At 43.4% G+C, this 15922-nt stretch overlaps 1 protein-coding gene across 1 annotated transcript in view; it reads right to left on the bottom strand.

Moving 5' to 3' along the window:
• Nucleotides 1-15553, bottom strand: part of melk (maternal embryonic leucine zipper kinase) — a 78596-nt gene extending 63043 nt beyond the window's left edge. The window contains exons 1-2 of the mRNA XM_033017872.1: nt 15385-15553; nt 8895-8992 (exon numbers count right to left, since the gene is read on the bottom strand). Of these exons, the coding sequence (XP_032873763.1) occupies nt 8895-8955 (61 nt within the window). The 5' untranslated portion in view covers nt 8956-8992; nt 15385-15553. The remainder of the gene's footprint in view (nt 1-8894; nt 8993-15384) is intronic.
• Nucleotides 15554-15922: the final 369 nt, after the last annotated feature.

Genomic DNA, 15922 nt, shown 5'->3' with positions numbered 1-15922 from the left:
CTCGGCTTGTACTCGCTAGAATTTAGAAGATTGAGGGGGGATCTTATAGAAACTTACAAGATTCTTAAGGGGTTGGACAGGCTAGATGCAGGAAGATTGTTCCCGATGTTGGGGAAGTTAAGAACAAGAGGTCACAGTTTAAGGATAAGGGGGAAGTCTTTTAGGACCGAGATGAGAAAAACATTTTTCACACAGAGAGTGGTGAATCTGTGGAATTTTCTGCCACAGAAAGTAGTTGAGGCCAGTTCATTGGCTATATTTAAGAGGGAGTTAGATGTGGCCCTTGTGGCTAAAGGGATCAGGGGGTATGGAGAAAAGGTAGGTACAGGATACTGACTTGGATGATCAGCCATGATCATATTGAATGGCGGTGCAGGCTTGAAGGGCCGAATGGCCTACTCCTGCACCTATTTTCTATGTTTCTATGTGCCCTTCAAGAGGATAATTGGAGATGGTGGGGATACATCTTGGCCATGTTTCAATACCTACAATTCTGTTTTTTTTTTAAATAACCTAATCTATAGGTAATGAATTAATATCACTAGAAGAGCATTGGCTACTATGCTTTCATTTAAAATTCTTGGAAACTTACAAATTGGTCAAAGGGCTCATTTCCATGATGTCAGTCATACAGCATGGAAACTGGCTCTATCTCAGCTTGCCCATGCCAATCAAGGTGCCACATTGACACTAGTACCACCTGCTTGCTTTTCACCCATATCCCTCTAAACCTTTTCTATCCATGTACCTTTCTAAATGTCTTTTAAATGTTGTATATAGTTTCTGCTTCAAGTACCTCCTCCGACAGCTCATTCCATATAGCCACCACCCTGAAAAAGTGGCCCCTCAGATTCCTATTAAATCTTTCCCCTCTCACCTTAAACCTAATGTCCTCTGGTTCTTGATTTCCTTACTCTGGGTGGAAAAAATCTCTCAGCATCTACCCTATCTATTCCCTTCGTGATCTTATACACCTCTACAAGATCACTTATTCTCCTGCGCTCCAAGGAATAGTTCTAGCCGACCCAACCTCCCTCTGTAGCTCAGGCCCTCATATCCTGGCAACATCCTTGTTAATCTTCTCTGCACTATGTATAGGTCTGATTCAGTTTATTTCAGTTTACTAATTCAGTTTATTTCTGCTATTCACTCAACTTCTATATTTGGTTAATGAGAATGTCTTTGACTATGATATTCATGGCATCCCAATTCAGAGGTGAAGTTATCACATTATATTTTCCCAAATGTTCCCAACTGCAATGTTTGAGGGGAAAAAAATCAAACTCGTTATCATAGTCAATTTGTACATTCTAGCAAACTGAATTTCATAAACAGTTGTCTGTATCTATTTAAAAAGAAAATTCAACATTTAAAATACATTTAGACTCACTTTGACCAGGCAAACAAAGTGCTATCTATGGGTATCCACCCCCATCTCCCGCTGGCTCTGTCCCATATAATTTGGTGGTAATGTTTTGGTGATAAAGTTGAATCTGCTTTCATGAGGGTAAACTCTCAGAAAGTGGCGGACCCAGAAGGAATCCCCGAATAGTTCCTGATATCTGGGCCAATCAACACCACAGACTTTGCCAACATCTTCAACCTCTCACTTCAATAATCTACTGTCCCCATCTGCTTTAAGAAGATCGCCAGCATTCTCGTCCCCGGGAAATGTAAAGTGGCCTGTCTCAATGACTTCCCGCCCAGTAGCTCCAAACGTAATGAAGCACTCTGAAAGTTTGGTAATGCCCCATATCTTAGCCAGTCTTCCAGACAATTTGCATACAGGAAAAATAGGTCTATGGAGGATGTCATCTATCTTGCACTTCATTCAGCTATGGAAAACCCAGCCAAACAGACATTCATATCATCGTCAACATAACTGGGTCCCTTCACATTATGCGACGATTGAGAAAGAGCATCAGCTTTTTTAATCTCTTAGGTGTCTGAGAAGATTCAGCATGTCGCTCACATTTCTGTAGGTATAGGAAGTATTCTTAAGGGATAATTTCAGCCTGGGATGGCAACAGCTCTGCAGGCTCAGTCTGTCAAGAGCAGAGGATGTGAACACAACCCAGTCCATACAGGTTCGGCACCACCTTCCAGCTTCATGGTGTGTTGTATCAGAAAGGCTGGAAGTATTTTCAAGGATGCCTGCCACCCTGGCCATTCCTTTTTCTCTCTTCTAGTTTCTGGGATAAAATACATGAGCCTGAAAGAATGAAAGTTTGGAATAGTTTCTTTCCCCACCAGACTTCTGAACCAATCACCACTCTCACACACCAGTTCTGGTTACTGCCAGGTACTCTTGCTTTCACTATCTCCTTCTGTTATTTGTTATTGTACTTTGTTTTTCATCTCTTTGCACTACAATCTTGCACCATTCTTCTGTTTTGCACTCATCATTGTATTTATTGTTGCATTTATCATTTCTGAATGTATACAGTTTATTCAGCGAGCTTCATGTGAAGAAGGAATTTCATTGCACTCTATGTATATGAAAATAAACTGAAATATCTATCTTGTTTAGGTCTTCTTACATGCAAACACAAACTGCATCATTATGTGAGGAGTTTCAAAAAGAATTGAGATACAACTGACAAAGATCCCATCACTTAATTTTTAGATGCAGCTGAAGGTGGTCGTGGTTAGGACACCGAACGGAAAATTCCGTCAGCAATGTCCTGGGCTGAGATGATTAACTTCTGACAAGCATCTACATTTGCTAGGGTTAGCTCAAGCGACTGGGAGAGTCATCCATCATTTCCAAGTCCAAGTCCAAGTTTAGATAATTAAAAAAAAAAAAATCCACGATTTGGGTTCCACTGTCTTTGATTTAACATTATATAATAGTTTTTTGGACACTGCTGGAAAATGTTACTTAAACTGGCCATGGGAGGGAGCTGAGTTACCAGGGTAACAAACATAACTAATTTTTCTGGTGGTTTTGCATATTCTACCAATGCGTGCAGTATAGTATTCATGGTGGGCAGACAATATTTATTAAAAAATTGTGTTCAATATACCATAAAATACCCTTGCAACAATAATGATTATTTTCAAGGTGCAGAAAAAATAGATTTACAATATGTTGTTTTCCCCAAGGGATTGCCAAATGTGAAATTTAATCTCATATTTATGGGAGAGAGTGTGAAGACAGATGAGACCGGCGTAGAAGTTATGATGTGACGATTTGCCATTTATGCCCGTTGAGCACAGGTGAACTCCAGCAAAAGGAGAACACTACCACAAATAGAAAATTGATCAGCACAAGTTGAGTGCACAGAATTTACTTAGCCTATTATTTTCATGCCAGCCAAAATGGACTGAACAAGCTACAGTTAATTTAGTTTAGAGACACAGCACGGAAACAGGCCCTTCAGCCACTGAGTCCATGCTGACGACCGATCACAAGTTCACATTAGTTGTGTGTTATTCCACTTTCGCTTCCACTCCCTGCACACAAGGGGCAATTTTACAGATGCCAATTAACCTACAAACCCGCACATCTTTGGGATGCAGGAGGAAATAGGGGCACCCAGAGAAAGCCCGCAGAGTTACAGGGAGAACGTACAAACTCCACACAGACAGCAACCAAGATCGGGATTGAAACTTGGTCTCAGGCGCTGTGAAGCAGCGACTTTATCATCTGCGTCACCCTTCCCAGTTGTTGGTAAAATGTCCCGTAGATCAAGAATCTTCTTGTGCTTGACCAGATACTCTAAATATAGTGTGAATTTCTGCCTCGACCACCCTTTCAAGCAGACTGCCATCATTGCTGAAATTATTTTTTTTCAATTCTGGAGGCAAGAGGCTGGTAGATGCTGGAATCTGGAGCAACAAGTTGGTGTTCTTTTCAACTGTGCTCTATGTAATCTATTAATTAACAAATCTATACCTTTTCGTTATTGACCTCTCCGATAAGAGAAATAAACTATCTTCACCCAGTCTAGAGCTTTCCATTTAAAAAATCCCAAATTAAATTTCCATATAATCACCTACATTCTACAAAATACAATTTCACATTAGACACAATATATAACTGCATCTCACCAACCTTGGAAACAACTTTGTGAATTTCATCTGCAAATCAATCTATCCAGTTATGTGGTGATCAGAAAAGGACACAATACTGTGGACTCCAAGATTCATCCATTTGTCTGTTTCTTTGTATCCTACCATTTATTATGCCGTTTGCTTCCCAGGACTCGCACTTCTCTAGATTGCATTCCCCGTCACATTTCTGCCCACCTAGCCAGTGCATAGCCAACATACTTCCACCTCAACATCAATGTCTATTTAATCTCCATCTTTCAAAGATGCATGCAAATTCATTTAAATTTCTGTCTTCAGTCTCAAGCTGGTGCTTATCTCTACCCTTTCCTTTCTCGTAGTTATAGAAAACCACAGCTCATTCTTTATTTTTTCTTGCCAATACAATTCGATACATTCACTTGACCTTTTTAATTTCCCTCTGTACTTTCTACACTACACCAAGCCATCTGCAGTGCTATCAGTTATAGGCTACTTTTCTTTAGACCTGGCAATGTAGATCGCATGGGATTCAGGGACAGCTAGTTAGCTGTATCCTCATTTAGCTTGATAGTAGGAAGAACTTAAAGAAAGGAGACTTTGAAGGTATGAGACGGAAAATGGCTAGGTTAGACTGGCAAATTATGTTTAAAGGGTTGACGGTGGAGATGCAATGGCAAAGATTTAATGACCGCATGGATGAACTCCTAAAATTGTTCATCCCTGTCTGGCGAAAAAATAAATGGGGAAGGCGGCTCAAACGTGGCTAACGAGGGAAATCAAGGAGAATGTTAAATCCAAGGAAAAGGCAGATAAATTGGCCAGAGGAAGCAGCAAACCAGAGGACTGGGAGAAATTTAGAACTCAACAGAGGATAAAGGGGTTAATTAAGAGAGGGTGGGGGGGGGGGGGGGGGGAGAAAGACCATGAAAGAAAGCTTGCGGGGAATATAAAAACGGACTCTAAAAGCTTCTTTAGCTATGTAAAAAGATTAATGAAGAAAAATGTAGGTCCCTTACAATCAGAGACAGGTGAAGGAAACAATAAAGGGCAGAACAGGGAACTTATAAAGGGAAACAAATAATAATAAAGGGAACATATAAAGGGAAACAAATAAATGGCAGAACAGATAAACGAGTACTTTGTTTGTGTCTTCCTTAGTGAAGACAGAAACAAATCTCCCAGAAATACTAGGGGACCGAGGATCTAGTGGGAGGAACTGAAGGGAATCCACATTGGTCAGGAAATGGTGTTGGGTAAACTGTTGAGACTTAAGGCAGATAAATCCCCAGGTCTGCACCCCACTCAAGGAGGTGGCCTTAGAAATCATGGATGCATTGGTGATCATTTTCCAATGTTCTCTCGACTCTGGATCAGTTCATGTAGACTGGAGGGTAGCCAATGTAACTCCACTTTTTAAGAAAGGAGGGAGAGAGAAAACATAGAATTATAGGCCAGTTAGCCTTACATTGGTAGTGGGAAAGATGCTTGAGTCGATTGTTAAAGATGTTATAGCAGCGCATTTGGAAAGCTGTGACAAGATTGGTCAAAGTCAGCATGAAGGGGAAATCATGCTTGACTAATCTTCTGGAATTTGAGGATGTAATAAGTACAATGGGTAAGGGAGAGCCAGTGGATGTGGTGTATCTGGACTTTCAAAAAGTCTTTGACAAGGTCCCACACAAGAGATTAGTGTGCAAAATTAGAGCACATGGTATTTGGGGGTAGGGTATTAGACAATAGACAATAGGTGCAGGAGTAGGCCATTTGGCCCTTCGAGCCAGCACCGCCATTCAATGTGATCATGGCTGATCATCCCAAATCAGTACCCCGTTCCTGCCTTCTCCCCATATCCCCTGACTCTGCTATTTTTAAGAGCCCTATCTAGCTCTCTTGAAAACATCCAGAGAACCTGCCTCCACCGCCCTCTGAGGCAAAGAATTCCACAGACTCACTACTCTGTGAGAAAAAGTGTTTCCTCATCTCCGTTCAAAATGGCTTACTCCTTATTCTTAAACTGTGGTCCCTGGTTCTGGACTCCCCCAACATCGGGAACATGTTTCCTGCCTCTAGCGTGTCCAAGCCATTAACAATCTTTCGAAGCCCTTAACAATCTTATGGACATGGATAGAGAATTGGTTGGCAGACAGGAAGCAAAGAGTAGGAATTAACAGGTCCTTTTCAGAATGGCAAGCAGTGACTAGTGGGATGCTGCACGGCTCTGTGCTGGGATCCCAGTTAGTTACAATTAACGATTTAGATGAGGGAATTAAAAGTGACATCTCCGAATATGCGGATGACACAAAGCTGGGTGGCAGTACGAGCTGCGAGGAGGATGCTATGAGGCTGCAGGGTGACTTGGATAGGTTGGGTGAGTGGACAGATGCATGGCAGATGCAGTATAATGTGGATAAATGTGAGGATATCCACTTTGGTGGCAAGAACAAGAAGGCAGATTATTATCGGAATGGATTAGGAAAAAGGGAGGTACAACGAGGCCTGGGTGCGCTTGTACATCAGACTGAAAATAAGCATGCAGGTACAGTGGGCAGTGAAGAAAGCTAATGGCATGTTGGTCTTCATTGCGAGAGGATTTGAGTTTAGGAGCAAGGAGGTCCTATTGCAGTTGTACAGGGCCCTGATGAGACCGGACCTGGTGTAGTTTGCTCAATTTTGGTCTCCTAATTTGAGGAAGGACATTATTGCTATTGAGGGAGAACAGCGTAGGTTCACCAGGTTAATTCCCGGGATGGCGGGACTAACATATGATGGAAGAATGTGTCGACTGGGCTTGTATTCACTGGAATTTAGAAGGATGAGAGGGAATCTTATAGAAACATATAAAATTCTTAAAGGATTGGACAGGCTAGATGCAGGAAAAATGTTCCCGATGTTGGGGGACTCCAGAACCGTGGGTCACAGTTTAAGAATAAGGGGCAGGCCATTTAGGACTGAGATGAGGAAACATTTTTTCACCCAGGGAGTTGTGAATCCGTGCCACAGAGGCAGTGGAGGCCAATTCACTCGATGTTTTCAATAGAGTGTTAGATTTAGCTCTTAGGGCTGAAGGAATCAAGGGATTTGGGGAAAAAGCAAAAACGGAGTACTGATTTTAGATGATCATATTGAATGGCGGCGCTAGCTCCGAGGGCCTACACCTGCACCTATTTTTCTATGTTTCTATGTTTCTAACAAGAGGGTGGAAGGTTATTTTGAGGACTGGAGGCCTGTGATTAGTTCTGTCGTTCAGGGGGTCAGTGCAAGTCCCATTGTTGGTTGTCATCTACATCAACGATTTGGATGAGAATGTGCAAGATTCAGTTCGTAGATTTTCAGACATGGATGTCAAGGAGCATCCTCCCATGTATTCTCATTGACATCCATCAGAAGTAGGGGTCCAGAACCAGGACCATCTCATTTTCTTTAAACGTTTAGATATTTGTTCTGTACCCTTGCCATCTCTTCTTTGAATGCTCCATTCAAACACTGACACACCTTTCTAGCCCACTTTTTCTAAATTTCTCAGTCTAGTGTAAATGGCTTTGTATATGATACAATATAACTTTATTTATCACAGGAGGGAAATTGATCTGCCAACAGTCATAAAAGACAGATACATGAAACATGAAATTAATGTGACAAGGGAAAGGATTGGGGATGTGCAAATATTGGGGAGGGGGAGGAGAGTCAGTCCACTCCACAACAGAAGGGGGGGGGGGGGGGAGTTGTACAGTTTTGATAGCCATAGGCAAGAAGGATCTCCTGTGGCATTCTGTACTGCATCTAGATGGAACCAATCTGTTGCTGAAGGTACTCCTCAGGTTGACCAGTGTGTCATGGAGGGGTGAGCTTTATTGTCCAAGATGCTCTGCAGTTTGAGGAGCATCCTCCCCTCCAAGACCACCTGCCACGAATCCAACTCCGCCCCCAGGACAGAGCCAGTCTTCCTGATGAGTTAACCCTGTTGGCGTCCGCAGCCTTCGCCCAGCTGCCCCAGCACACGAAGGCGAAGAAGGTGGCACTCGCTACCACTGATTGGTAAAATATCTGTAGCATCTTATTCCAGACTTTGAAGGAGTGGGGCCTTCTTAAAAAGTACAGCCGGCTCTGTCTCTTCTTGTACAGGGCCTCAGCACTCCTGGACCAGTCCAGTTTACTGTCCAGGTACACCCCAAGGTATTTGTACTCCGTGGTAAACTGCACATGCACGCCATTGATGGAGACAGGGGACTGGGGTGTTCCTCTCCTCCTAAAGTCCACAACTAACTCCTTAGTCTTGCCGGTGTTGAGCTGCAGGCGATTCAGTCAACACCATTGAACAAAGTCATTGACTACATCTCTGTATTCAGCTTCCCTTCCCTCACTGATGCAGCCCACGATTGCAAAGTCATCCGAAAACTTCTGCAGGTGACAGGAGTCAGTTATATCTGAAGTCCAAGGTGTAGATGGTGAACAGGAATGATGAGGGGACCGTCCCGTGTGGCCCCTGTGTTGCTCACTACCTGGGTCGTGTAAAGGGCCTAAAGCCAATAACAATGGCAACTTAGGAATAGGAACCCTCGCAAATCTCCATGCTGATCACTTTAAAGAGGGAATAAATGGCATAATTCAGATGCCAGCAGAAGTACGATATTGTAAAATGAAAGATAAATCCAGGTATTCAAATATATATTGATTAAAAAGTGTTTTTTTTAAATAGAAAAATAACATTAGTATATATTTATGCAAGTTTAAACTGAAACCTATTATGCTGATACTGATGTCATGAGCAACAAAAATCTCAAATTGTGTTCCCATAGTCAGAAAACGGAAGGATATTTTACAGGCAAATTTAAATAAGTATATTTAAATGATAATTATACCTGCACCAATGGTTTCCTGTAATTCATAGTGTTTCAACAGCTCTTCGTCATCAACAGCCATAGTAGACCATCAACTTTAACCTCACTTCAATCCGTACCTGAAATAATTATAAAACACATTAGAATAGTGCTACTTGCATTCATCCTTCAAATTAGTGGGAAATAGAGATTTGGTCAGGTGAAGGTCTTCAGCAAAGTAAACAAAAACAAGTGGCTACAATGAATAATCAATGTTACTACAGCCACAAATGCTAATGTTTTAATATACTTCATGTTAATCCAAGCTCCAGAAAGGATATTGTAGAAATTTATGGAGGATATTTCCAGGGATGAAGATTTGGGTTTCAGGAAAAAATAACTAACTTGCAGTTGTTTATTCTGAAACAAAAAAGCAACTTGAAAGGAGAGGCTTCAAATTCTGAGAAAGTAGGATGCAGAAAATATGTCCACCCTATTCACCCCACCAAAAAGGTAGATGAAGGATCTCGATTGGAAACGTCACCTATTCTTTTTCCTCCAGAGATGCTGCCTGACCCGATGAGTTACTCCAGCATTTTGTGTCTATCCACCAGAAAGGTAAAAATCCCAGAACAGGGCTCTCGCTTAACTTTTTTTCCCTGTTGCCAGTCGGGCAACCTCGGCAGCATTTTAGGTTGCCAAATCACAGTTTAGGTGGTCATTTAAGATGGCTTGCATGACGCGTGCGATAATGTGCTCGGACGAAGTGCGTAGTTACCAGTTGGAATTATGGTCAATGAAGCATTCACATATTATTTCTGCTTCAAATAAAGTCACAAACTAAACATATTCACCAATCAAGACAGGATATATACCACAATGACATGCAGCAAAATTACAATACAGTATATTATCTCTTTTTACACATTGCAATGAATGCAATTTCTATTATCTCTTTCCACTTCCAAACAAAAATATGGTTATTCAGCATATGATCAATCTCGGTGAGACCGAGCGCAGGCTTGGCAATCGCTTCTCACAACACCTCCACTCAGTTCGCAATAACCAACCTGATCTCCCGGTGGCCCAGCACTTCAACTCCCCCTCCCATTCCGAATCCGACCTTTCTATACTGGGCCTCCTCCATGGCCAGAGTGAGGCCCACTGCAAATTGGAGGAACAGCACCTCATATTTTGCTTGGGTAGTTTACACCCCAGCGGTATGAACATTGGCTTCTCCAATTTCAGGTAATCCTTGCTTACTCCCTCCTTCCCCTCCCATTCCCAGCTCTCCCACAGCCTACTGTCAATGCCTCTTCCTTTCTTTTTCCCGCCCCCACCCCTCCCGACATCAGTCTGAAGAAGGGTCTCGACCCGAAACGTCGCCTATTTCCTTCGCTCCATAGATGCTGCCTCACCTGCTGAGTTTCTCCAACATTTTCGTCTACCCATTCACACAAGTTCTGTTATCCCATTTTCCACACCCACTCCCTGCACATTAGGGGAAATTTTACAGAGACAAGTTACCAACAAAGCCAATGCGTCTTTGGGATGTGGGAGGAAACCCACATGCTTGCAGGGAGAATGTGCAAATTCAACACAGACAGAACAGCATCGAACACAGATCTCTGGCGTGTGAGGCAGCAAGTCCACCAGCTGTGCCACTATATTTTATTTTCCAACACACAATAAATTATACGTTGATAACTTTGGTTACTAAAAAATAAAGAAACTATCCATTTTCAGTCTTAAATCTCTAAGTGACGCTATGTCCCCCTTTACAGCTACTGTATGTTTTAATTCAGTTCAAAGCTATTGGGGCAGTACATTGGCTATAAATGTTCTGCCTAAAATTGCCAGAGACCTGGAATTGATCCTGAATATGGGTGCTGTCTGTATGGAGTTTTGTTTTCTCGTTCATAACATTGTTTACAGAGTACTATGTTTACATATTCTGTTGTGCTGCTGCAAGTAAGGATTTAATTGCTCTAACTGGGACGTGAGAGAATAAAACACTCTTGACTTACGTTGTTGATGTGTGGGATAGAACTAGAGTACGGGTGATCGGTGGTCAGCGTGAACTCGGTGGGCCGAAGGGCCTGTTTCCACTCTGTATCTTTAAATTAAACTATAAACACTAAAACCAGAGGAATTGTAAAGAAGGGTTTCTACCCGAAACGTCACCCAATTTTTTCTATCCAGAGATGCTGGCTGCTCCACGGAGTTCCCCCGCACAATTAAAGCATGGAATAGTCTTCACCCTACCATAGGTACCAACCAGACACAACTAAATTTAAGGTAGCTTTTTTTTCCCCCCCAAGAACCATTTTTTGCTTAAGTCCAAGTCAAGAGTCAAGAGAGTTTTATTGTCATGTGTCCCAGATAGGGCAATGAAATTCTTGCTTGCTGCAGCACAACAAAATATGTAAACATAATACAGGACAGGAGATAAAGGTTCAGTGTGTCTATATACAATAGACCATATATATACACAATAAATAAACAGATAAAATGCAATAGGCCGTTATTTTTCAGAGTTTGGAGTTTGGTGGTGGTGGGTCCACCAATTTAAATTCCTTTTCGAATATGGAGGAGCAGGAAACCAAGAAGCAAGAGTTACTCCAGGGAGTTACTGCAGCTCCAGGGAGTGATTCTGCGTTGTTTTTCAGGAGTCGCGGTGAGGCAGCAACCGGACAGCAATGGCGGCCAGAGCTCCCACAATGCAAAGGGAGGGAGAAAGTGGCCGACGCCGACCAGTTGCCATGGCAGTGCGCTTGTGCAGGGCCGCACATGCGCACAACCACGGCCGATGATGTGCTCGACCGAGCGGAGAGCTAGCGCCGAGCCGAGAGCTGGCGTCGAGCGGAGAGCCGAGAGCTAGCGCCGAGCGGAGAGCCGAGAGCGAGCGCCGACCGGAGAGCCGAGAGCGAGCGCCGAGCTGAGAGCTAGAGCTGAGCGGAGACCCGAGAGCTAGAGCCAAGTGCCGAGAGCCGAGAGCTAGCACCGAGGGGAGACCCGAGAGCTAGAGCCGAGACCCGGACACGGATGGCGGGCGGGTGTCCCGGTTGCTTCCCAAGCCGGGCAAAATGGCATGGCTTTTAGGTTGCCCGGCAGGACTAAGTTGCCATTGACACCCGGGCAACCGTTAATTTCGAGCCCTGCAGAAGCAAATTTAAAGTTATCAGGATTACAGGGTTTTGACAAACAAAAAAGTTCACCCAAGCAATGGCAAGGTTCTGCAATTCACTACTCAAAAACACAGGAAGGATATGGCCTTCCAATGTTCTACAGAGCCAAGGACAGGGCTGGGAAGTGGGATTAATCCAATGTTTTGATCAATACAGATAAAACATCTCTTATGTTCTTTGAATAAGATAATCTTGCTGCACATTGGTGACTATTTTGCTCCTTGCACTTTGTGACGTTTCAATTATTCTCACTATTGGCACATTCCCTGGTACCCTATTTTGAAGAGAACATTTAAAAATAAAATTTCAGGGGAATTTGTATAGTGAAAAGACATGGAACGGAACCAAGGGGTGTAACCTCATGAACTGCCGACTTTGAATGTCAAGGGAACGTGGCAGGTTTGTCACCAGTTGGAGATGATCAATACTAACAGTTGTGTCACACTAATGATACATATCACTTATCAGTCCAAGCTTGGATCTTATCCAGATCTTGATGTATGCTGGCACAGACAATTCCATTTTCTGAAGTGTTGTGAATGGAAGTGAACACTGTTCAATAATCTGTAAACATTTGCATTGGGTTTTTTTCAGGGATAGAAAATCAAAGATTAAGCAGCTGAAGATTGCCCTGTAGCCACTATCCTGAGAAATTCCTGAAACAATATCTTGAAGGCACACTTTGTCAAATGTGGTCTTGATGAAGGGTAATCACTTTCATCTCATCTCGAAAATTTAGCCCAATGGTATTTAGACCAAGATTACAATTAGTTCTTGGGCAGAATGTTCAAACAGAATCCAAACAGAGCACCAGATTACACTTTTCAATAGCACTAAATAGCTGGATTGTATAATTTCCATCTTGTTCCAGATAGTACATTCCTGCATAATGTTTCACAACAGTGCTTAGGAAAGCCTATTCATGTACAGCCCATACATATAAGTGAGCGTTTGGGAGACCAGCTGTATGGAATTGCTGACTGCAGTGAAGCTGCAGGTATGTACTGACATGTGAGAACGTGGCTCAAGGCCACATTCCCAACGCGAACTGTTCCCGTTCTAACGGGAGCGGAACCATGCTGTCAACCATGTCGAGTCCCAGGCAACCCAAAGAGAGATGGCGGAAAAACAAATAGATCAGGTGCGATGCCAGATGAGGTGCTAATGAGAGAAAGTCCAAGCAAAATGGACAGGCCCTTCTTTCCACAACCATATACAGTGATGTCCAGACAAGAAATAAGGTGACAGTCCAGTCGCCAGAAAGAGTCAAATATGATTGAAACACATTACTGTTGTGATAGTCCATGGATGCTGCAGATTGAAGTTGAGACTGTGGGGAATCAGTCCCAAGACTTCCAAATTGATGAGCCAAGAATGCACGAGTCTGAGGTGGAGACTATGCACAACCAGAATCGAGATGATGAACTGGTGTAGCAGGACATGATCAGAATCCAGTACAGAGGTAGTGGCCAGTCCAAAGCGTCAGAGAAGATCACCCGAGAGATAAGAGGTCTAAGAGATGTGTTGACATGTGAAAGTGATGCGTTATCAATCTAACGAATGCCATATCCTAAATCATGGGTCGGCAAACTTGTTCCACATAGGGGCCAGGACGCATGTCTGTGAGCGGATGGCGGGTCACATCTATCACGTGTACACATGGATCACGCCCCCATCCTGCCCGGATGGCATGCATCAAATCACGTGTTCTCATAGATCTCGCCCCTTTGAGGACACCACCAGCACTGGCCCCTAGTTACGGGTGCTCACGAACATGGCTATTTTTCTCTCTCAACCCCATAACCTTTAATGCCCTTCCTAATCAAGAACCTATCAATCGCCACTTTAAAAATGTCATAAAAAGGGACCGCAGATGCTGGTTTATACCAAAGATAGACACAAAATGCTGGAAAAACTCAACAGGTCCGGTAATATCTCTGGACAAAATTGATATGTGACGTTTCGGGTTGAGACCCTTCATTAATCTGAATCAGATGCTACCTGACCTGCTGAGTTGCGCCAGCATTTTGCCTCCATCTTAAAAATATCCAATGTTGACCTCCACAGTTGTCTATGACAATGAATTCAACAGATTTGCCACTGTCTGGCTAAATACATTTCTCCTCAACTCCATTCTAAAGGTGTCCTCTGGTTCTAGACTCTCCAATTATGGGAAATACCCTTTCCATGTTCATGGTAGACCTTTCATTAGCTGGTAGCTTTCAATGAGACACCCCTTCATTATTCTAAACTCCAGTGAGTACAGGCCCAGAGCCTTCAAATGTTCCTTATACATTAACCCAATCATCCCTGGGATCATTCTCGTAAACCGTTTCAAAACCAGCACATCCTTCCTCAGATATGGGACCCCAAAACTGCTCACAACATTCCCAATGTGGCCTTACCAGTGCCTATAAATTATCACCATTACATCCGTGCTTTTATATTCGAGCCACCTCGAAATATATGCTAACATTGTATTTGCTTTCCTCTGTTTTCTTTCATGTTTAGTTATTTAAATGACTGTTTAGGCAGCTCTTTTTTTCACATTTAAAATGTTAACAAGCATTACATGTTTTTAATTATCTTAAAATGTTACCAACCACATTTACTGTAACCATAAAAAGACAGTGTTAGAGTAACTGAACAGAAATACATCTCTGGAGAACATGGATAAACGATGTTTCGGGCAGGGACCCTTCTTCACGGCCAAGTTTGCTGTCGTTGTGTATTTTTTTTTTAGTAAACCAGCACCTGCAGTTTCTTGTGTCACTAAACAAACTAATTGGCAATGACGTTACTTTAGGGCAGGTATCCCTGTGGGATGCAAAAGCTATTCCACGGTTGCAAGATGTTTCTCAGACACTTTCACCGAGTACCCCAAGGATGAAAGGAGCCTTCTTTCCTACCAACCTCAAGGAAAGCATAGGTGATACCGGGCCCAATACAGTAATCAGATAGATTAATAGGAAAGATGTATATGGCCAATGTATACAAATGCAACTAGGCCGCACTGACAACTTGGTCGGCATGGGAAAATTGGGCCAAAAAGGCCTGTTTCAATAAATCAAAAGTCTAAATAAATGGAGAGAGGGGGGGGGGGGGGGGGGGGGGGAGATAGATGTTGGATATTTGAAATAATGCAGAAAATGCTGAAAAATACTCCGTATATCAAGCAAAATTACTGGGGGAATTTCAGATAAACGACTTTTCCCGTCACGGTGGCGCAGCGGGAGAGTTCCAGACCGGATCCCAGTGTAAAGTTATACCCAACTCCCCGCCGCCTTCTCGCCGGTGCCGGAGCGCTGTTGCTCAGGGTGGCATCGACCGGCGGTGGCGCCTACCTTGCTCACAGCTCCCGCGCCCTGACCCGGGACCGGCTCCGGCTCCGCGCGCTCGTCTCACTTTTTAAAATCAGCTCGAGCCCAACGATCAAATTTCCCTCCTTCGATCATAACTTCCTGTCCGATGCGGAGCGGCCAATCAGCTCGTGGCCGGCGTGCACACTGGGAGTGTCGGCGGCGCCGCTGTCAGGTGGCCGGGGGACTCGAGTCTTAACATGAAGACAGGCACAAAAAGCTGGAGTAACTCAGCGGGATAGGCAGCATCTCTGGAGCGAAGGAATAGGTGACATTTCGGGTCGAGAACTTTCTTCAGACTGCGACTTGCTTTCGTCGATTCACGCGGTTAATCACGCAGCGGCAATGGAACTTAACACACGCAAATTAGTTACAAAAAGCTGGTGTAACTTTCTTTCCTCCTCTCTACTTGCTTATTGAAGCAACTGTTTCCACTGCCACCCCGGGCTTCCTGTCCTTCGCGTATAAACACGCAACTGAGTCCGTATATCTTTTGGAGTTTATATTTGCATCCCATAATCTA

Source organism: Amblyraja radiata, chromosome 3, assembly GCF_010909765.2.
Source record: "Amblyraja radiata isolate CabotCenter1 chromosome 3, sAmbRad1.1.pri, whole genome shotgun sequence".
Classification (NCBI taxonomy): domain Eukaryota; kingdom Metazoa; phylum Chordata; class Chondrichthyes; order Rajiformes; family Rajidae; genus Amblyraja; species Amblyraja radiata.
The sequence above is the reverse complement of the archived record's forward strand: the minus strand, read 5'-3'. Positions and strand labels throughout refer to the sequence as shown.